Below are 22728 nucleotides of genomic sequence, written 5' to 3' on the forward strand. Positions count from 1 at the left end.
CATATAACCCACATTCTTAAACTCTGGCCTATGAAGCCGGGACTGGACAAGCTGAACCTTGAGCCAAAGGGACAGTCCTGAGGAAGGGCAGAAACACTCACGGTCATTGCCATGGATGATCTGGAAGTTCTTCACAGAGGCCTGTGTGACGCGCCCATGGAAGTTGAGTACGTAGGACTGGGTGTCGTCATTCCAGACAGGGGTCTTGTTTTGAAGCTCGATGATACTCTCCGTGTTCTTGTTCTGCCAGCGTGCGAGCAGCGTCTCATGCTCCTGGGAAGGCAGCCTCACCTAAGTCAGGTCCAGCTCAAGTCTTGGCCCACAACTACCCTAAAAAGGGATTTGCCCTAGGGGCGGAGTCCTTAGATCTCCCTAGACCTCCACCTAGAGCCTTGGGGCTGCTTACACCATGCTTCCTACACACACACACACAGACCCACAGACACAGACATAGACACACACACACACACACACACACACCCGCCGCTGCAGTTCTGCTCCCAGAAGGGCATGCGTACACTGGGGTGACAGGGTGGCGAGTGAACATCTTTCGAGGACAGACACACACACACACACACACACACACACCACCACCACCACCACCACCACCCCACAGCTGCAGTTCTGCTCCCAGAAGGGCACGCGTACACTGGGGTGACAGGGTGGCGAGTGACTCACGTTTCGCGGCCGGATGGAGACTCTCTCGTGAACCATGTTCATGCCTGGGACAATCACACTCATCTTTCGAGGCCCCTTGAAACCTAAGACATTTGTCTCCTGGGAAAGAGAGAAGGAGGACTCAATACGGGCCATCTGAGGACTCTACTTACCTAACAGAGAGACTGGGAGGAAGGGAATAAAGCTGACGAGCTAGTTTTCACCGTCTCCACCTGAATGTCTAATAGGCATCTCTACACTGAACCCATCTAGAACTGAGCTCCTGAATCTCCACTCTGCCCAAACCACCTCCTCCCTATCGTCCTCACTTCAGTTAACAACTCCGTTCTTCTATTTGCGCAGGCAACCTACTTTGAGTCATTCTTGACTCCTTTCGCTCACAACCCACTTCTAATCCATGAGCAGATGATGTCACCTCTACCTTCTAATTCCATCCGGAACTCAACCATTTTACCAGCACCATCTCTCCCCGAGGTCATAGTACTAGCCTTTATTGGGATTCCTGGTTTCTGACCTTGCCCTGTCCCCCTGGTCTGTTCACACAGCAGCAGTCATCCTGTTAAGTCATATCCTTTGCCTCCATTGTTCATGCAAATTAAAGCCGAAGGTCTTACCTTGACTTTGAGGACTCACATGGTATGGCCCCAAATGGTATGGCCCCACTATGTTCCTCTCCTGCCCACCTACTCACCTCTGCACTGGCTCTGCCCACCCCCCTTGCTACTCCCCACACATGCCAGTCATGCAGGACATTAGCATTGGCTGTGTGTTCCACTACACCCACGCGGCTGGCTCTCCCTTCGTCCCAGGCTTTACTCAAGTGCTACCTCAGGGAGGCCCTCCCTGCCATCGTTACTAAAGGCTTATACACACCTGAACATTTCATTTCCCTGCTTTATTGTTCCTCTTCCTATTTATTTATTTTGCTTATAAATCTGTTTTATAGCTTGTCTCCCCACTAGGGGTTTAAGTCCCATAAGGGTATAAATTTATGTCTCTTGTTCACTACCGTATTCTCAGTGCCTCAACCAGTATTGGCTGTGGCTTAAAAAGCTTTTGAAGAGATCTGGGCTGCCTTCCCAAAGGTGGCCAGCAGGTGGCACCATAAGCTCATACAGAACACCTATGGCTTTCCCAACTGGCCTCCAAGTACCCAGGCCCAGATTAATGGGGGTATCAATCCCTCATTTTAAAATAAGGTAGAGAAATTCCCTGTATTTACATTCCAGTTTGGTCACTTACGCGCTGTAGGGCATTGGCAAGTGACAGCCTCTGAGCTTCAGTTTCCTCATCTATACAGTAAAGGAAACAGGACTGAGCTCTTAGGTAATGCATTCCGTGAGATGACTATGCAAAGGGACTTATAGTCTGTGCAGGGCCCAGGTACTGGAGGGAGAGGTAGAGCGATGCACCGACAAGAACTCAGGCTTCCACACGCCTCCTTTCAGGGAGATTCCCAGGCTGGGCAGCATAGAGCTCAGCCCGGTTCCCAGATCTCCCCAGGCAGATGGCTACCTGTGGTCCGAGCTCTGAGGACAGACAGGGGCCACTCCAACAGAGGGCAGTCCAACTGTGTACAATCTTGTCTACTCACAAGAAAGATGGGACAGCCCACAGACTGGGCAGCAAGTCCTCAGTGTCCTGTCTAACCTGGAGACCAGAGACCCAGGAACGCACGACTCACATAGCACACCGCTGCCAACTCCTGACGCAAGGCTCCACTTTCCAAAGTAGAGGATGATGCCTTCTGAGGGTTGACTCCATTGTCATAAACGGTGAACTTCGTGCCCATGAGGTTGGACCTGAAGGGCCGGCAATCAATAAAGGATCATGCACTCTCCGCCTTAGGGCAGGGAACAGCTCAATGAGCTGTTCAATGAGCCTGCAGGGCACTCTGGGTTGGGCCGGAAGCAACCCAGGAGCACACTGCACACCGAATCCCCATCTCTGAAGGTCCTTCATGGGGCAGAAGGCTTGCACTTGCTCTGAACAGAATCAAAGGGCATCTTATTCAGTGAGGGAAATTCTAGGAGTTAAGTCCGGGTTCCACATGCTTCCCTGGAGGAACAGGACTGCTCCCCTCATGAGAGGGGAGCAAGCAGATGGCAGAGGGCATCTGGCAAGATGGCAAAAGGCGCTCAGCATCTCATGGAGAGTGGATGAGACAACCTCCTCTCTGTTAGTCTAGCCCCAGCGTTAGCTCCTTACCCCTAAGCTTGACTCATGCTCCCCAAATATGGCATACACTCCCCGAGGCCTAGCTCAAAGCCTTCCCCCATCCCCAGACTGTGCTTTCTACCCTCAAGGACTCACTCCCCGCTCTCTGGCACTGACTATGGAGCCAAGGCAGTTCTTCCACAGTGGCCTATGTCTTCAGTGACTTCCTGAGGTTTGATCTGTCCCTCCTGGTTGGCCTATGGCCCCCTATCCAGGAGCGGCTTAGGGTAGGGTATATGAGCTCCATGTTTGAGTCTGGCTCTAGGCTGACACAGACCCGGGCCTACAGGCCTGCGGTCAGAGCTGAGAGACAAAAAGGATTCTGAGAGGATCTGACCCCTGATCTCGATCTCCCTCAGGGACAAGACCTGCCCTCTCCAGAGCCTTGCCCCACCCCCCAACCTGCTTCCTTAGGGGAGTGCTAGTACCGCAGTTTCCCGATGTAGCTGTCCCCTCCTCGAGACAAGTCTGTTGGGTCCACAGAGATGAGGTAATTGGAAGTTTTACTCTTCTTTCTCTTCCTTCCCGCCAAGAGGAATACCTTGGGGAAATGGAACAAGGTCACATTCCAGGCCCAGCCTCTGGTCACACACACCCAGGGGTGCCACACACACACGACGCTCTCTGGCTTCGACTCCTGAACATAAGTATGTGTGCACGCACAGACACACACACACACACACACACACACAGAGATATCAGCAAACAAAAAGGTATGCACTGACCAGGCACAGAGGCTTCTGTCCCTTTGGGGAACTGAAAGGTCAGTGTTGGACCCCAGGCTTCCAATTACATTCCAGCCCACCTCAAGCCTGCGTCAGTAAAACTGCAGGTTCAGGCCAACCTCACCTTCTTCCCATCCTCACGGTCCAGGTGCAAAAAGTAGGTGGGGTACATGCCCCGGTCCATCCCCTTCTTGTCCCGCGTGATGCGGCACTTGATGGTGATACCCTGGGGGGCCGGCCTCAGTGCAAACTCCTCAAGATCCTGGACCTCAACATCCGCCGAGGGTTCTGGGGCTGTCGGGCTGGGGGCTGAGGCTGCCTCCTACACGGGAGAGAGTAGAAGCCCAAGCCCCAGAGACCCTGAGCAGCTACAGCTGGTGGTCTGGGACCCAAAGCTACCCCCTGGTGTGGTGGTGGTGGTGGTGGTGGTGATGGGAGCTGGGACAGGGTCCTTGGGATAAGCTTGGCCCTGGGGTCAGCAGCTGGCTCCTCAGCCCCTTTCCCACCTCCGCTGTCCCTGGGGGGCGGAGGTGGAGATGTGGGCAGGTACTCGGGGCCATCCTGTCCAACTCGAGCCCCCTACTTCTGGCCTGGCTGAAGAGGAGGCAGGAGAGGAGGGATACAAAAGCCCCAGCCAGAAAAGCTTTTGTTTTCAAGGCCCAGAAAGAGTCAATTTCTTTCCCAAGAAAGCCAACTCTCCACTCCTTCACACCTGTTCCCCCTCCAACCTGGACGCTCAGACCTCTGATGGCTGTCTACCCTCCCTTGGGGCAGCAAAGCACCTCACCCTGACAGACTTCCGGCTGGTAGCGGAGCTGGGCCGGGTGTTGCTGTTTAGCTGGGAGGAGCTGGAGCTATTTTCATCCTCATCCTCCTCTTCCTCTTCAAAGCTCATGCTGCTGGAGACCCCTGGGCGGGGCAGAGGAACGGGACGGGACGAGTGGTCACATACACACACCCGGACACCTGCTCCGAAGCACAGTCACCCGTACATGCAAAGAGCCATATGTACACACATGCATACACACACACACACACGTCCAAATACACACAAGGACACACACTCTCCAATGCACGCATGAGCTGGGGCGGGTCACCATCCTCAGGGTGTAAACCCCCCTCCCCAGCTTTCAGCTCAGTCCCCCCATGAGACCACCCACCCCCAGCAGTCAGTGCCTGTCTCCTGGGTGGCAAGGCCTGAGTGGAGCTGACCCTGTGCTGGGAGCCTTCGTGTCTACCGGAGGTCTCAGCCGTCACAGGCCATAGAGTCTGTTTAGGAGAGGCCCAGCTCCCTCCTCCCCCAGCCAGATGCACATGCCTCCTCCCACAGCCTGCCCATGGCCTTCTGTCTACACATTTCTCCCCACCTGGAATGCTATCCCTAGCCTCCTGCTGCCTCGACAGCCCCTTCTCCAGGAAGCCTGTCCTGATCTCATTTCTTAGAACATGTGTCCCTACTGGGCTTCCCTCTGCCACCCAGTGCCAGGGACTCCCTGGGGTGGAGCTCCTGGTAGAGAGACTCTCTGGGCAGCAGCTTTCCTGGGAGGATCTGCCATCCCTTCTGGCTTTCTGGCCCTGCTCCCTGAGCTCGGGACATGTAGCGGAAACACTTTGAAAAGGACCTTTCTCAAAGGACCCAAAGGGAAAGGAAATCTGTCTCCAAACCTGGGCCTCCCTAGAGACAAAAGATGGGCGTAGGAATGGGCTGTGGACAGGTCGCTTTCCCTAACTGACACTGACTTCCCTGAACTTGGCCTTACCAGGGCTCCCTACATTCAAGTTTCTCATTAGTCTCACACTGTGCCCCTACCAGGGCCATGTTCCCCACAAGGGTGCATCTGAGAACCTGGAACTGAGCTTTGGGGGTGTCACTGAACCCCCACAGGGCTCACCCTTCCTCTGCATCGTGGCACGGAGGTCCTGCCCGCTGGGCTGTGCGCCCCCGCCGGCTGCCGTCTCCCCCGCGTCCTGAGCGTGGTCTGACTGGCCCACAGTCAGGATCCGCACCGGGTCTTGGGCCTCAGACTTGTCTTCTGCCAGTGCTGCTGGCCCGCTGGTGCCTGCAGGCCATGGATACTCCTGAGTCCCATGGGGGGTGGGGGAGAGAGCCCGGATTCTCAGACGTCCTTGAAGTGGGTGAGGGATGAGTGGGGGGAACCCTCTGCAAAACTGATTTTTGAAAATACTAATGACTGCCGCCAGCCTCTTATTGATCAATAAGCTACAAAGGGACAAGGGCTTCATTTCTTCTGCTGTTCCCCCAAATTAGTTGCCGAGGGTTGGTTTGAAATGCCTCATATCCCTAGGCAGAAGACAGCCATCTACAAAACCAACTACACAGTGAAAAAGACAAGATGGAGAACAAGGACTGATGATGACCATGGCCAAGGCCACCACTTGTTCACAGACACAGCCAACACCCAGTTATCAGTGCTGATCTTCTCTCTCACACACACAAACACACACCTCATAACTCACAGACGTCACTCAAAACACAGGGGGCCCCTTGAAAAAGATGGAGGTTGGCATACACTCCCCTTCCCAAATGGAAGATCACCCATCCCACCTCACCCTGCCCAAGGTGCCCGAGTAACAGAAGGCCTGGCCCACACAGGTAGCAGTTGCCTTGCTGGCTGAGCTAAGCCCCCCCAACTCTGCAGTCAGCTCTGGAAGCCTATGACCCTGACATGCCACTGTCTAACCACATCCCAGACACCTGGAAATCACTGCCCATGCACAGAGGTTGGGCACACAGGGGGTGTCTAGCCAGCAGAGACAGGACTCGTAGCAGAAGGCACCACAATGGTCCTTGATCTCTGGGGATCTTTTCTGGAGAGAGAGGAACGGAAAGAACAGAATGGTCTGTGGGCCCAGACGCTGGAGTGAGGACTATAGCAGAGAGTCGAGAAAGCCCACACAACTGTGAGTACGGCACAAGGATGCGGCAGACTGCCAGGGGCAGGACAGCAATGGAGGGGGCTCCAACCAGGTGGGGGTGGGACACGGCGAGGTGCATTTCACTTCCTGGCAGTGTGGGGAGCCTGCCCACACCCACAAGCCAGCCCAGGAACCCCATGAGCTAGAGGAAGCCTGTGAGCTTGCTGGGCGGAGCCTTGAGTATCCTTCTGTGCCTTCATGGAGGCCTCCCACCCTATCCCTTACCTCCCAAATCTGGAGGAGAAACCTCCCTCAACCCTCCAGTGGGAGCCAGACCTCCTGAGGAGGGCCGTGGTGGAAGAAAGCCAACCTTTGTGCTTCCCCTTCTTTTCCTTCCTAGAGGCCCCGCCCTGGCCCCCCGCTGCAGTGGCTGCCTTGGTTCTCTTGGCTGAGGCTGGTGCTGTTGGTCGGGCAGCTCCCAGCTGCGCACTGGTGAGTGAGTCGGCCTCTTGAACTGCTCAGGAGAGAGTCCAGAGAGAGAGAGGGAGAGAGAAACATGGGCCCTAGATGAGACCAGAGCTGCAAGTGGAACTCACTTCTCAGCACATTTCCCAGGGCCCCACCACCACTCAGCCCTACCAGGGCCTCTGTACCACCTATGCTGGCTAGACACCCATAGCCTCTCCTATAAGACAGAGGGGCTTAGGGCAGGCAGAGCTAGAACGGGATGGTGCCCCCAGCCCCGTGTGATAGAGTCAACAAGCTGGCCCACAGCATGACCAACCAAGAAGCACCACAATCAAAGCTCTGGGCCAGCAAACCGTGATGAGTCTGGGCAGGGGGAGGGGAGCATCTGGGAGAATGTGGGTCACTCTAGGTGCCAAAGATAGAAAAGGCTGCATCTCCTAGAAGAGCCCAGAACTCAAGAGGGGAAGCACTGCAGGGAGCCTGTACTGGCCTGCCCAGGACAAGCCCATGGGAGCCTGACACGCCAGCGTACCCCGAGCAGGAGAGTAACTCTGGGCTACAAGGAGCTGTGCCAACCAACAGAGAGGTGGCCTCCACAGTCTCACACATCAGAACCCCAACCTCCTCAAAGTCTTTGAATGACATCTCATTGCTCATAAGATGAAGACCAACATTCTCCCCTCCAGCTCCGTTCCATTTGGCCTTGGCCTTCCCGGCACACCCCTTATCTCCCAGGCACCCCACATCCCAGCCCCTCCAGGCGCTCTCAGGGCCTTGCGCACAGCATCCTCCCTCTTGCCAGAGGGGCTTGGCGCTACTGTCACACTGTGTGCACTGTCCTCACTGTGGACGTCGGCCCCCTGACCCCAACTCAACTCCCACTCAACCTGCAGTTTCCAGCTCAGGTGTCACCTCCTCGGAGAGGCCTTCCCTGGCCCTCGTATGGGAGCAGTCTCTCTGCCATTCACTCATACAGCCTGGCTTCTCTTCACCAAGCACACCAATGAACTCACTCTCCCTTCCTGGACCTCCAGGTCCATGAATAAAGAGAGAGCACACCTCTTCTGTGCTTCCCCAGGACCTTCAGCCTCTAATCCAGAGCCTGACACACAGTAGGCCCTCAACAAATATTTAAGAAATGAGTATACAACACGAATGAGCACGGTCAGTGAAAAACTTCGCTGGGAGAAAGTTCTCACTGCCCTCAAACTCTCTCAGCGTCTGAAGATGAGGGCCTTGTATTTTACACCGAGGGCCAGCAGAGGGCAGAGCAGGAGGCAGCTGAAGCGGCAGGGGGGTATGGGAGGTGCCCCTGGAACCCCAGATTCCAGGTCAGCCAGCCCCTGGAGCAGCATCCTCCTCAGGGCTCTGAGATGGGCAAAGAAGCCCCTCCATCCCCACCCACACCCCAGAGCAGCAGCGTGAACCCAGCCTGGTCTGCAGCCTCGGCAGGAGAAGCATTCAGCAGACGGGACCATGTGACACACCAGCGCCACCTGTTTTCAAAGCCCCCAGACATGTTCCTCAACGTTAGGAGGGGAGAAGATAGGCCCAGAGAGGGTATGTGACTTGCCCAGAGTCAAAAGTGAGCAGAAACTGTCTTCTGACAGGCCTGGGACCCACTCTGTCCAAAGGGGCTACAGACAGGCCTGCCCCTGGCCTGGGGCGCGGTCGTTGCTCAAGGAACACCCGCCAAGGCCACCGAAGCCTGGGGATGCCAGAGCATGTGCAGGGGCCCTGGGCTGCAGGTCCCGACTCCCTCTGCCTGGGATGGAGCTGGAGTCGTCTGGATGGAGGCCCGTGGGCACCCCCCACTCTGGAAGCAGTGGGGGGGGGGGGCAGTCACAGCACAGGGAACTCCCCAGGCCAACCCCAAGGCAGGCTCTACCTTGGTAGCTGGTGCTGCCACTGCTGCTGAGGTAGGACTCCACCAGCGGCGCCTGCTCCTCTGACTGCCGGGCCCGCCGGCTCCGGGGCCGCCCGTCCGCGTTGGCCTGTACCATCAGGGGCTCCTGACGCTTCTTCTTCTGCTTCTGCTCCAGCAGGGCCCGCTGTGGAGGCACCGGACAGGCACACAAGTTGGCAGGACCTGACAGCACAGCCCGTCCCTCCCACCCGGAGGGCAGGCTCCCGACTGGAACCAGAGATGGCCCGGATCACTCAGCTCGGTTCTTGGGGTGACCAAGGGGTCCACAGCCCACTTTGGGCCATGGCTCTGTGCCCTTGGCACCTTGAGGCTCAGGGTCCAGGAGAAGGAGGCACAAATCAGCCCAGGTAGATGGCCCAGCAGGACTGCAGCACGATGTCCGGTGCTCCGACTACAGGCACCAGCTGCCCACCCGGAAAAGCCCTGGGCTCTGGGGCTGTGCTGATGCTGAGCAGTCTAGACATGGCTTGTCTTTCTTCTGTGAGGGCCTCCTCCCAGCCAGCCAGGGTCACCCCAGGAAGCAAGACAATGTCCCCCACAGCCCCCCGCCAATGGTAAATGCCAACTGCCCGTCCATCCAGCCCCGGCTGCACTCACCTGCCGGTCTAGCTTCTGCTGCCTCAGGTTGCTGCCCTCATCATCTAAGACACTGTAGAGGGAGACAGGGGCATTCAGGGCCTGCCTGGTGGCTGCCAGCTACAAACAGGGAGCCCAGAGCCCACCCCCGCCCTGCACATTTAAACCCCTCCCATAATGACTCCTGGGGACACAGGAGAAGGAGACAGGAAGGGTGGGGCTACTACCTGGAAGCCAGCTCCGGATGGAGAGGTGGAAGCCATATTTTTGCCAATGCAGGAGCTTTCTCCTGTGGGGGTCCCTGCTGACTGAAGGACTTCCTAGTTCAGCCTGACCCAAAAAGTACAGGAAGAGACTCTCTCTTTGGGGCCATGAGCTGAGACGTGCCTAAGATGCAGAGGAACCTGCCCAGAGGCATCAGGTACAAGCCAGGCCCAAGGCTGGGCTTCAGACTGAGGCACCTGTCTGCTCCAGGTCCCTCTCGGATCTCGCCAGCTCCTCCCCGGTCCTCCCGTCCTTCCTAGAGGAGGCTGGATCCTTTGAGGCAGACTCATTCCTCTTCTAGTCAAACTCCTGGCTCTCCAGGTGGCAGAATGAGAGATGCCAACACTATCCACCCCCTTTAAAGAAGGCTGAGGGTTCTCTCATCTGAGAGAGAGAAACTAGAAGTCCAACCAGTCCCTGAGGGCAGGGCTGGGCTGGCTGGACATATGTGTAGGCAGACAAAGCCCATCCGTGCACAGCCCAGTGACCAGCCAACAGGGGCACTGGGGCATCAAATCCTTGAGTCTCTAAGGTCTTGGAACAGGCAGTGTGTCATCTCACATAGATGCCTCCCAGGAAGGCAAGTGAAATTAAGGAGCCCCAACCACTTAGCACTCCTTCTAGGGCAAGATACACCCATAAGCCGTAGCCCCAAATTCTGTAAAAGCCAGGGTTGGGGGCAGAGCTGGAGCCTGAGGATCTGAGCCCTGGGAACCCCCAGACTATCCTGGCCCAGTGATGCTAGAGCCTGCCCCTGAACCAGACCATGAGCGGGAACCTGCACAGGCATGCCTGAGGGCATCAGGTTTGTCATGCGTGTGCACATGCCAGAAGGTGTCCAAACATGAGCACATCTACACGTGTGAGTGAGCACACACCTGCGTATATATATAGATGAACTTGTGTGCGGGTGAGTACGTATGTGAGGAGTGCACACAAGGACGAGTCACCCTGAAGACAGCTCAGCCGCTGTCACCCCCTCTTTCTAGGAGGAGCTCTTTCTAGCCAGAACAATCATTGACCTGCAATGTCCCCTCAGCTCATCCAGGGGACCTGTGAGTCGGTGTGCTGGGGAGCCACCCAAGGGCGGCAGGACGTCCACGGAGTCCCCAGCCCGCCGGCCTCCCTGGCCACAACCTACAACGACTGCCTGTTTTCAACCACTGGCACTGTTCTCCTTACTTGAAGGCCTTGCCTGACACCCATGGGCTGGTCCTCACTCCAGAGGAGCCCCAACCATAAGCCTCGTTGGTTTGCAACCTTATTCTCCAAGTCTTGGCTGCCAGAACACAAGCGAAGACACTGCTAAACAGATGTGCTTCTGAGCCAAGGCCTTAGTCCAGGGGGGACTCCATGAGCGTGCTGCCAGGACCAGACGACAGTGACCCGGCTCCTAAAACTTCCAGCTGGCCAGGACAAGGAGTGCCCGCTCAGAGAAAGCAGGCACCCCAGGCCAGAGGGTGGGAGCCAGAGTTCTGAAGGAGAAAGAGTTCATTAGGGAGGGCAAGATGCCTGGGAGCTCCGCCAGGGCTGAGAAGCTACGAGTCTGCCACTGGTCTGCACACCCTAAGTCAGTGGCCTCACTGAACGAAGCCGAGGCCGAGCATCTGCTCCCACAGACTTCCAGGGCTCAGGCCACCAACACCACCATCTCCCAGGGTCAGTGGCACAAGCAGTGTGTATTCCTTTAAAACGCGCAGGATCTGGACAGAAACGGCACTCCGGACGCCACGTGGCCCTGGCAGATGGCAACGACGGGGCCTGAATCCAGCTGTGCTCTGCCTGCCCGGCTCTGTGCCTGGGTCCACACTGGGCAGCCGGCAGCACAGTCACACGCTAGCAGCCTGGCCACGGGAGCCCAAGCGGCCTCTGAGAGACTGCCGGCTCAGCTTCCTGCAGACAGGGGCAGCTTTGTGACCAGCATGACGCCCGACCCCTGTGTCTTCCTTGGGCAGGGGCAGGGAGGGCAGCCAGGTAATCCCGGGACGGAGCCTGGTGAGCAGGGCAGAGAAGACGCCCTCTGTGGGCTGTGGTGCTGACGCAAACATCTCGGTTCATTCAGAAAAGGGGACGTCCACCTGCGAGCTAAGCTGACATGAGCAAAGCCACCTCCAGAACCGCTGGGTCACCGCGACAGCTCGATGGACAAAGGCAAATCTCATAGTGTCCCTATCTGTGGAGGGGCAGTGGGGGGCTGCATTCAGCCCAGGCTACTGTCCCACTGCCATGGACTCTCCACATGTCACGCGCACGGGCAAGGAGGCTGCTTTTCTCTGCCGCCAGCCCCACCTCCATTCCCTGAGCAGGAGCCACTGGCGTTGTTAGTAATGCTGCTCACCTGGAAGGATCATAGGTGGAATGGACTTGACCTCTGGCCCTCACAGAAAGATGGATGAGCAAGGGATAAGTTTCTAAAGAGATTCCAGAAACTCAGATAGCCTGGAAGTGCCTGGGGAGCCAGCCCCCACCTCCCAAGAGGCACAATACCGCAGCGGGGTGGGGGGCGGGGGGGGGGGCGGTGCTGGGAAAAGCATCAAGCCCCGGGGAGGAACAACATGCCTGGCCACCAAGGACCCCCCAGGAGGGCCGGCAGTCCACGGACCTCCGAGTGGTGGCTCTGAGGGTGGGCTACAGCATGTCCACAAAGCAGCTTCCTGCTGCAGCCCTGTTTCTACGAAAGCCCCAGAGGTCGGAGGCCGACCTCCATCCCCGGCAGGGACAGGCCCAGACTGCCTGACAGCACTGTGTCTGAGGCACACATCTGTCCCTGACCGAGAACAAATCCCCACAAGTCCTAGCGGCTGCGGAGAACCACAGCGACAAGGTGGCTGTCCCAGGAAGGCCCCGGGCCCCACCCCTGCAGGCGGCCCTGCCCCTCAAGCTCCCACCATGGCACCTTCCTTCCCTTCTCACCACCACCACCTGGCCTGCCTCCACCCAATGGGCACTGTTCTCAACAGCACTAAATGATAACCACAGAGGAGACAGTAATGGCTTTTTAACAACTCGGGCTCCAATTATGGAATCACTGCCAAGCCCAGGCTGCCAGCTGCGGCCCCGCCAGGAGACTCGGACAGGAGACAGGGCACTGATGGATGGGTCCTCCAGCTGACCCCGGCAGCTCCTTCATCTCGGTCGCCTCCTGCTGGGGACTGGACCAGGGAGATCCAGTAACGCACTGGCCACGGGCTCCTGAGGGTCAGAGAAACCCGATCTGCAGTGTCCATCAATCCCTCAACTCTGCCCAGGGCCGACGAGGGGGCCCTTCGCCTCCCAGGGAGACAGCCCCTCCATATCCTCCTGCTTCTCACAAGCCGCCCAACAGATAACAGGAGAGAAAACCATGCTTGATAACAAGGGAGAGCAGGGCCACTTCTCCCATGGGATGGAAAAGCCAGCCGTGGACAACACATTTAGGAAGCCGTGTCCCTGCCTCTCTCTAGACTCCACTGTGCATGCTCAGCTAACCCACCAGAGCTGACCAGAGACCTGGGGGCCAGGCTACCTAGGGACAGTCTCGTACCCCACGCCCAATTCACCATCTGCTTTTGTGCCCTCATTCCTTCCACCCAGTCACAAAGGAAGCTGCCCCCGCTGGACCCAAGGAGTCAGAGGAGGAAAGGCCACCCACGGGGTCAGGCTGCAAGCCCTGTACCTATGGATGCCAGACTCCCCCACCCCCACCCCAGCATGCCCAGATCTGTCCCTAGTGGCTGCCTGGAAACCAGGGAAACACAGAATGGGTGGGAACAGGGGCAGCCCCAAAAGGGAGAAGCCCACAGGGCTCACAGGAGTCCAGCCAATAATTAAAACTGCTATGTGCACTCGGCCCTGACTCAGGGATTCAGAACTGCTGGGGAAGTTACCTCAGAATCAATCCCTCGCCTCATTTTCTCCTTTAAAGCAAGAAACATAGGTGATTGTAATGCTCAGTAATGCAAATGAGGACTAGAAGCCACAGCTGGTGATCTCTAAAGAACAAAAAAGAAATCAGAGAGTTGCTGAAAGTATGCAAATGCAGACTTCGGTTCGGATGGGGGAAGCAATCAGTCTGTACATCCATCAGTCTTACACCGGCCCCAGATCACAGATTCGCTCAAGAGCTAGAAGACCCCGTGACTGAGCAGGCGCCAGCCCAGTCCACAAGCAAGTCAGGCCACATACCCCCAGACCTATCCAGGAAAACAGGAGGGCAGCATAGCCAGGGTTCCCCATGGAATCACGAGGACCAGTGACAGTCACTTGGGGGCAAAATAAAGCAATGTGAGTGGCGTGTGCTCCAAGGAGACAGACCCTCAACGGTTTTTGCAACATGCCATAATCAGAGGAGGTTTCCAGCGTCCCGCTTCCCTTGCTAAGCGTGTTTACTGATGACCTAAAGACAAAGCGGGCCTCTCAGCCGACTTCTAGGTGACACAACGCCAAAGTGGTATTAAACTGTTCACTGGGACAGTATGACTTCAGAAGACACTGGTGAGCTAGCAGAGTCTAACCAATGCCTAACAGGAGAAGGTCACGTTTTACATGTGGGTCCCCAAACCCAGGTCTGCCCCACATAGGCAGAATGGGGTACACAGGGCTTGACATCAGCCGGATGAGACTTCAGGGTTCTATTTACAGAGGCCTCAAGGTGACAAGCTGGTGAGCCAAAGCTGTCCCCAATTATAGGGAGCACCCACGGTCAACAATGGGAGCAGGGCCCCCAGCAAGGAAGTAACCGCCTCCCTCTGCTCGGTGTGGGAAAAGAGGAAGCTGCAGGAGGTCCAGGCCCGGCGCCGGAGGGGGCAGAGACATGGTCCCTGCTCCTGCAGTCCTCTCCACCACCCATGTTCTTGCTGTCTCTACCCGAAGCAGCAGCAGGGAGACATCCCCATGAGCCGGGCTCCCCCTCCCTGCTGCAGGAGGTGAAGCAGCAGTCGGAGCCCCCACAGCACCCCAAGGCTTCCCACACAGGCAGAGCCGACAGAACCAAGCCTTGCTTGGGCAGCAGTCCTTGCACTCCCCAGAAAGTGGTGGGAGGACCTTCACAAGAGCCAGGAGGAGGGAAAACTCAGAGGCACGCCGAGGCTCACCCCAAGAAGAGCCTTCTAGCGCTCACAGCCATGTGAGGGAAGGGAGCACTCAAAGGACTGGACAGCCTGTGAGGGCCCTTCCGGCAGCGGTGCTCATTCTCTGACCCAGGGCCTCGCTCTTCCAGCACTAGTGCCCTTCCTGAGGGGAGACTACTACGTCCCCTGTGCTGAGAAGCCTGGTGTGCAGCCAGGAAAGCCAGAAAGTCCACACAGCTGCCTGGGGATGCCTCTTTGACTGAAAGTAGTGTGCATCTTGTCTGGGCTGGGCCGCACCGGGCACACAGCCCAGGACCAAATGGGGTCCTTGCTCTCCAGGAGTTCGCGGCCGGGTTGGGGGGACGCAGTGCAGAGAGAGCACTAAGGACAAGGCCTGCCATCCCTCCCTCGCTCTTAACGCTCCACCTGCAATTCATAAGGGTTGTGAAGCTGGGAAGGAGGAGCATTTACTACTCAAGAAGAACAGAAAAAGAGAAAATGGCAGAAGTGCGAATTATCAGTACTAGTAAGAATAGACAAACATCAAAACACAAAACATTATTCCAATTGTTCAACTTCATAAACTAAACGACTCCCTTCTGAGTCAGAGTGTGAGATTACTCCACCATCCTTATAAACTGAGCCACAATTACCCTTAAGACGATTATCGCCAACCGGCAGTTACTTCAAAGAAAATGAGCCAGGCCTAGGGAACGCAGGTGCAGCCGTCACAGAGGGAGGAAAACCCCTACCAGGAGAGCTAACAAGAAATCGACCCGACCGACTGCTCTCCCCCCAACCAAAGGACACATTCCGGTTCTGACATGCTGTGACACTGGGGAAACCGCATACCAAAGCACAAGGCACATGCACGCATGCCCACCCCTTCATCTGCAAGGAAGCGGCCTCGCCTGTCTTCTGCCCCAGTTTTCTGCGATCACGCAGGCATGGGGCTTTAACTGCAATCAGCAGCCCAGTTAACGGGAGAAGCAATTTGCATCTCCTCTTCTCCGCCTGGGTCTCCCCCATTCTGGAAGTCTACACCCAAGGTCCGGTGCTTTCCCAGGCTCAGAGCACGCTCAGAAAGACCCCAGCAAGGCAGGAGAGATTCTGGCAACTTCGGAATATAGCCTGCCCCCAGCTAGAGAACCCCCCCTCCCTGCCACACAGCAAGGCAGGGATGACGGGCAACCGCAAGCTGGCAGGGCCACAAGGGTGCCAAGCTGCCCTTCAGGGATAGGATTCTGTGCTCCAGGTGGCATGTGCAGGCCCAAGAAAGGAATGCAGGAATAGGGCGGTTGGGCCTGGGCTGGGGCAAGTGCCAAATCACCCCCTGAAGGACGCCAGTGCCCTGAGCACCACTGGAGGACAAAGCCATTTCTCAAAGATAAGCCCACCTCCCGAGGGACCCCGTTCCTAGAGGCAGGCTTTCTCTGAGACTTGTGCACTTACTCTACACCCTGTTCTGGTCTTTGGCTTTTGAGAGAGGCTCCCCTAAACCATGATCTAGCCTGGCCCCTAGTCCGCCAGATCCTAAACACCCCATCGTATCTACAGCCACAAGCGCTGTCCCTTCCTGCCCTCCTAAGTCAGCCTGGCCACCACCCTGCCAAGTGCTCCCCCTAAGCTTACTTCCACAGCATTAGAGGGGAGACCCCTCAGCCTGCAGGTGCTACCCAGGCACCTCTGCTGGATGGCTAGAAAAGGTTGATGGTACTCCGTGGGGCTGCACAGTCTTCTAGAAGGTCCTTGGCACAGACATGTCAAGTCACGGTATCCCAGAAACTACCTGTGCCCCCAGCCTGGACACCAGTGGAGGGTAACAGCTCTTGAGTCAGCAAAGCCCCAGTCTCCCGATGGGGGTTATCTCCCTGATCCATGGCAGACTCTGAGAAGCGACTGCATTATGCCTGCAGGAAACCCTATGGGTGACTCGTGTGTGTGTGCACGTGTGTATGCTGGTGGGAGGGGCACCCACAAATTCTCACTTGAGAATTCTCCCCCAAAGGAGCTTAGAGACAACAGCTCTCAAAGAAAAAGGCTGGATTCTCCAGGTCAGTGACAGGTGCTTGCTTGCAGAAGGATCTGCTTTTAACAAGCCTCAGGCGGTTTCAGCTGGTTTCCATTTTGGATGCTGTCTGGACAGACTCCTAGAAGAGATCTGTCAGAAATATTTTCTATGGGTGACTGGAATCAGGTCCCTTCCCCAGAGCTGGCTGTGTTACAAGGCAGGTCCTGAGGGTCTGCTCCTTCAGCCCGCAGGCATGGGCACCTAGGCAGGCAATAACATAGTGGCCCCGGCAGTCCAGCACCCATCTTACACACATGCCTCTCAGGGAGGCCCAGAGACAGCCCCGTAGCCCATGGCAACCAGGAGCCAATAGGTGGCCAAGGATCTGGTGCTGCCATGACAATGAGCTCTATTCCAGGGGTAATGGAGAGAATGAAGAGTGGATGGGGGAAAGGCCTGCACCTGGGAGAGAACCCCCAACGCCCCTCCCCCACCCCGACCACCACTCAACTGGCAAAGCCCATCCATCCTTGGGACAGACCACAGACTCTGGGAACACAGGGTAGGCAACCCTGCTGTTCTGAGTGCTCTTACGCATGTAAAGGCAGTGTATGTATTGTGAGTTGGTGTGTGTCCAGGTATAGAGCTGTTCCAAGTGGATTTCTGAGTACCTGATAGATAGGAGTCGTACCTGTGAGGGGGTTGCGGGTGTCAAGTATTGTCCAAATACAGGATGTGTATGGGCGCAGGGAGTAGGAGTACACCTGCGTGAGACCAAGAATCAGCGTGTGTGGAGACGTACGGGGTGCATGTGTCTATGAGCGGCCTATGCTCTTGGTTCAGAATAACTGCCTCCAGGAATTCATGCTCTGCGTGTGTGAACAGACCGGCAGGAGCCTCTCTGGCCCGATGCACCCACGGGGGGTGCGTGCCTGCAGCTGCACGAGTGTCTGTCTACAGCTATACCGGCGTGTGACCCGGTGTGCGGGGCCTAGGAGGGGGCTCAGAGCAGTGCGCTCCCTACCCGCGCGACCACATGGCGCTGCCGGACCCAACACGGCCCACACAGGCCCAGAGAACTGGTCTCTTCCAGCAACCCCTGCGGAGGAGTGATGGGGCAGGGCAGGCCGGCTCAGTCCGCCCGGGGCCCAAAGTTGGGGTAGAAAGGCCCTGCGCCTCCAGCCCGCGCCCGCAGTGTGGGATGGGATGAGTACAGGGGCCCTGCGCTCCGGGTCGGGGTGGGGGGCGCCGCTCGTCCCGAGCGCTCCGGGTCGGCCCACGCCCCCGAGCTGAAGGGGAGGTGGACGGGCGTCCGCGTACCTGTAGGGAATCCAGTCGGAATGCGGCTTGGAAGTCATGTCTCCCGGGGGCGCGGCGGCGGCTGCGGCTCTGGAAGCCCGGGCCCGCGAGGGACGGCGCGGGGGCCCTGCTCAGCTCCCGGGCCGCCCCGGGCCGCATCCTCCCGGGCCGGGGCGCTGGGCCCCGCCGAGGCCCGCGCCGCACGCCAGGGCCCCGGCCGCGGGCTTAGCGAGCGGCTGTGTGCGCGGCGCGATGGGCGAATTGGCGGAGTGCGCGGGGCCGCGGCGGGCGTGCGCGCGCGTGGAAGCAGGAGAGGCCGGCCGCACCGCCGGGCGCCACTGGAGGGGCTCGGTCCCGCGCGGAGGGGCCCGAGCGCTGCGTGGCAGCGGCCCGCCCCCGCCCCCTCGCCCCGCCCCTGGCAGAGACCCCACCCCCGGCCGGCGCCGGCGTTCCGAACGCCCCCGCCTCCGCTCCTTCCCCGAAGCCCCGGGGGCTCCCGCGCGGCACACGTGACCGCGCCCGCGCCCACCCCGGACTAAGGCCGCTGCGGCGGGGCGGATCCCCAGACCCCTAAGCCTCAGTTTCTTCTTCTGTGAAGCGGGGATATTACTAACTCCTACCTGCCTGCCTGTCTTACCTATCTCCACTAAGAGATGGGAACCACCGCTTAGATGGGGGGAAGAGGGGAGGAGCAGTGGGTGAGGAGGGGATCCTTGGGGCGCGGGAAGGGGCTGAGGGCAGAAAAGAGGTCTCGGGGAACCTGCAGGTCCCATGCCTGGAGGCTGGCCTTACTTTCTCTGCCCCTTCCAGTCCCCCACCCCCATCCTCACAGGCCCCAGGGGAACCTTTGTTTTTTTTTAGCAAGGGAGCTGCTTTCTCAAAGCCCTTGGTCTTTCTGCTCTAAGCTGTAGCAGTCAAGAGAAGAACAACGTATGCTATTGCATTCCCAGCCCGTATAGATTTATATTATTTAAGCTCCACAACAGCCTTGAGAGGCAAGTATTTTATTCCTATTTCCAGAGAATAAAGCATCCGTAATGCTAAGATGGCCAAGGGTACTAAGCTACAAAGCGACGGAGCTGAAATGGAACCAGGGCCTGAGTCCTCCAAAGCTCTTCTAGGGGCCACACTTAAAAGGAGGCAGAAATTTTCCAAAAAAAAGGTCATCTTAAAGTCTCTGAGTGCCGAGGAGGTCTTGGCTGTGATTCACACCAACTCTAAAGCAAGCCATGCAAGATGAGGTGGACAGTGAATCCCCAGCAGGGGAGGAGGGAACTGGTGATGGGGCGGGGGTCTGCTGAGGGGCTCAGGCTCCACACTCCTGGTGGGTATCCTCACCAGCACCCTGGAGTCAGCAGCATAGAGAGCCTGCAACCATGCAGGTCCATGTAGGGATCCTCTGGTGTGAAACAGGCCATCAGGACAGCATGACTGGGTGGGAAAGAGTGTGAAAAGAACCAGCTGGGCTGAGAGAGGACCCCATCCTGCTGCCCTAGGTCCACACAGCCAGGACTCCCCACCCCAGGACTGTCCCAGCCTTTCTGTCTGGCTTGGCCTTCCCCATTAACTACGAAAACAATAACCAGAATGTCCAGAGCGTTTGCTGGGCTCCAGGTGCTCTCTACACTGCAACTCCTTTCATCCTCACAACTACCCTAGCAGGTGAAGGCTCTCATCATACCCATTTCACAGCAGAAAAAAACTGGGACACAGAAAAGGTGAAGATCTTGCCTGAAGTCGGAGACGTTCAGTGGTGAAGCTAAGATTCGCACAAAGCAGACTGGGCCCATAACCTTTGCCGTTAGCCTCTTCCTGCCTAGCTCGATTCATGCCGTGCACATGCCACACACTGGGTCTCTTTTCTTCAGGCTTCTGGAGTACAGGACAGAACAGCTCCATCTCTGTCTGGCACAGCATCGATACTCTCTGAAGGCCATGACCTTTGGTTATTTACCAACCTCCAAGAGCTATCACTGTCCCAGTGGACAGAGAGTAGACAAAAGGAATCACCCCTGAGTGGGGTGCAGGGGACGAAAGCAGGGCTGTTTCCTTGCCTGCTGGGACACTTGGCATGGGCCTCGGTTCCACCAAGGGTTCCCAGGAAGGTTAGCAGAAAGGGACTGGCCCCTGCTTTGGAGGTCAAAGCACTACCCTGAGGGCCTCTGTCCTTTAGGACCGGAGGACAGAACCTTGCCTAGCAACATGAGGCTGGTCCCATCCTCCAGACCACATTTCCACAAACTACAGTCTACAGCTACCACTTCAGTGAGGACTAGAGCCTAGAAGACTTCCCCTTCAAGAATGTGAATGCTTTCCCCATTTATTCCCAAATCATCTGACACCTTAAAGCAATCAGAATCAAGTTGGAAGGTCTCAGGAGCCTAAAGTAATTTAATCTATTAAATAGATACTTCAGGTTCTGTCCTAAGAGAGCAAAATCTGGAGGCAGAGTGAGGTGCAGAAATTAGACAGCTCCCCATGTCTCTTCCTGTAGAGGCTGTGCACGTGCCAATGGGATGTGTGGGAGCCAGTGGGACTGTGTGCCATGTACCCATGAGTGTGCATGAGTGTGTGTATGTGTGTGTGGTGTGCCTGCTGCAGACTGGGTCTGCAAAGAACATTTGTTGGATGGCATGCTGGTGGGTATGGGCATGGGGAGGATCTCAGTATGTGCCTCTGTGAGTTCTAAAGGGTGTGTAAGTCTTCACACTCAACTCAGACCTGGCAATGGGTTTTCCTGCTCAAAGAGCTTCCCTGGTTGACATTTTAAGGGTATGCCCTTGGCTTCCATCAGAAAGCCACATGAGGTAGATTGCACTGGCCCATGGTTAGACTACAACTGTGCTATAGGGTGACCTTGAGAAACGGCCTAAGCTTTTTAAATTTAGCCTGCGGAACCAAGTGATCTCCACCAAAATCCCACCACATAGCAAACCCAACGCCTGCCTCACCACCTGCCCAAACTCTGCAAGGGTGGACTGAAATTCTCTTTGTTGCCTTTTAGGTATTTTCTTTTTCTTTCTTCCTTTTTTTTTTTTTTTCCTTCTTTTTTAAGATCTTAGGGGCACCTGGGTGGCTCAGTCATTAAGTGTCTGCCTTCAGCTCAGATCATGATCCTGGGTTCCTGGGATCTAGTCCTGCATCCGGCTCCCTGCTCAGCAGGAAGCCTGCTTTTCCCTCTCCCACTCCCCCTGCTTGTGTTTCCTTTCTTGCTGTGTCTGTCAAATAAAAAAATTTAAAAAAAAATTTTTTTTAAGCTTACTTGTCAGAGAGAGACAGCAAGTGCACAGAGAGAAGCAGGCTTCCAGCCAAGCAAGAAGCCTGATGGAGGGACTCGATTCCAGGATCCTAGGATCATGACCTGAGCCGAGGGCAGATGCTTAACTGACTGAGCTACCCAGGCGTCCCACCTTTCAGACATTTTCAAAGAGGACCACAGTTTGTGAGGGGAGTGCAAGAGTTTAAGCCAAAGGAGATGCTCCTACCTGCTGTCCCAGCTGGAAGACCCCAATGCAAGCACCTCCAGGCAAGATGAGTTCACCTAACAAAGAAGGTTCACACCTTCTTTCGGCACCTTGCCACTTCCATGTGCAGGTTTAAATTTTCTGTTTCTAATTTAACAGTTGTATTGAGTGTGGCCCACCTCTAATCAATTTTGGATGCAACAGGATATGAACAATAAGTGAGTATCTATCCTGATGGGGCAGCCAGTCCCAGGGTGCCCCACCTCGGAGCTTGGAGCTCTGTGTTGCATCCTTGCGGGCTGAGGAAGGTGATGGGCTTGACAAGCCCGGGCTCGCAGGTCCATGCAGGGCTCTGGCTGGCGTCAGTCCCGGTTCTGCTCTCAGTGAGCTTTCAGTATGACAGGAGAGACACCAAGCCCCCAGGTGCTAGGGTTACAACACATGTGTACAAGATGCTGGGGGCACAGAGGAGGGGCGGCCAGTGGTAGCAAGGGGAGGGAGTCAGGGTAGGACAAATCTGTCCTGAGAGGGAAAAAGATGACATCTGAATTGGTCCTTGAAGGATGAGTAGGATTTTGATAGACTGATAAGAAAGGAAAGGGGATGCTTACCAGTTACTGAGAATCTACAAATGGCCTAGCACCAAGCTGGGTTCTTTTACCAAAGGGCGTTCTCGACATAGAAGATGACATGACCAAAGCTACGAGGATATGAGAACATGTGACCAGAGCAGCTGATAACCGAAATGCAAAACCACAGGGTAGCACAGAACTGAGTGGTTCCATGTGGCCAGAGAAGGGCCTAGAAAGTTAAGGCAGGGCCAGATCACACGACACCCTGAACCCCGAACGCCAGGTTGAAGAGTTTGAACTTTATCCTACAGCCAACAGGAAACCACTAAAGGGTTTTAAGCCAAGAATGACCTGCCCAGATGTACTTTCAGCAAGATCTCATCGGGAGCAAACGGAGGACAGAGGGGGACAAGGCCAGACATATTGACAACGACGAGCTGGGTAATGGGAAAGTCTAGGACAGAGATGAACAGGCCTGAAACCAGAGCTCTGTGCCTTTTCAAAGCTGTTGAGCTGACATGATGGCAAATGTCAGCCCAAGTGTGGACGCCTGATAGTGCCCTCCAAAATCCTCATTTAAATAACTGTGGACTATACGAAGC

The 22728-nt window shown here is 56.5% G+C and overlaps 1 protein-coding gene across 4 annotated transcripts in view; it reads right to left on the minus strand.

The window, feature by feature from the left end:
- TUB (TUB bipartite transcription factor) overlaps positions 1-22728 on the minus strand; it is an 87789-nt gene that overhangs the window by 5636 nt on the left and 59425 nt on the right. The window contains exons 1-11 of one of the 4 annotated variants that reach the window (XM_059408857.1): positions 18112-18443; positions 9490-9541; positions 8854-9016; positions 6868-7011; positions 5513-5680; positions 4408-4529; positions 3745-3942; positions 3324-3436; positions 2363-2480; positions 679-777; positions 102-273 (exon numbers count right to left, since the gene is read on the minus strand). In XM_059408857.1, the coding sequence (XP_059264840.1) occupies positions 102-273; positions 679-777; positions 2363-2480; positions 3324-3436; positions 3745-3942; positions 4408-4529; positions 5513-5680; positions 6868-7011; positions 8854-9016; positions 9490-9541; positions 18112-18149 (1387 nt within the window). In that variant the 5' untranslated portion in view covers positions 18150-18443. Of the gene's footprint in view, positions 1-101; positions 274-678; positions 778-2362; positions 2481-3323; positions 3437-3744; positions 3943-4407; positions 4530-5512; positions 5681-6867; positions 7012-8853; positions 9017-9489; positions 9542-18111; positions 18444-22728 lie in introns of those variants that run through there. The other 3 variants (XM_059408850.1, XM_059408877.1, XM_059408866.1) reach the window with 3 other exon arrangements.

This window comes from Mustela nigripes, chromosome 1, assembly GCF_022355385.1.
Source record: "Mustela nigripes isolate SB6536 chromosome 1, MUSNIG.SB6536, whole genome shotgun sequence".
Taxonomy (NCBI): domain Eukaryota; kingdom Metazoa; phylum Chordata; class Mammalia; order Carnivora; family Mustelidae; genus Mustela; species Mustela nigripes.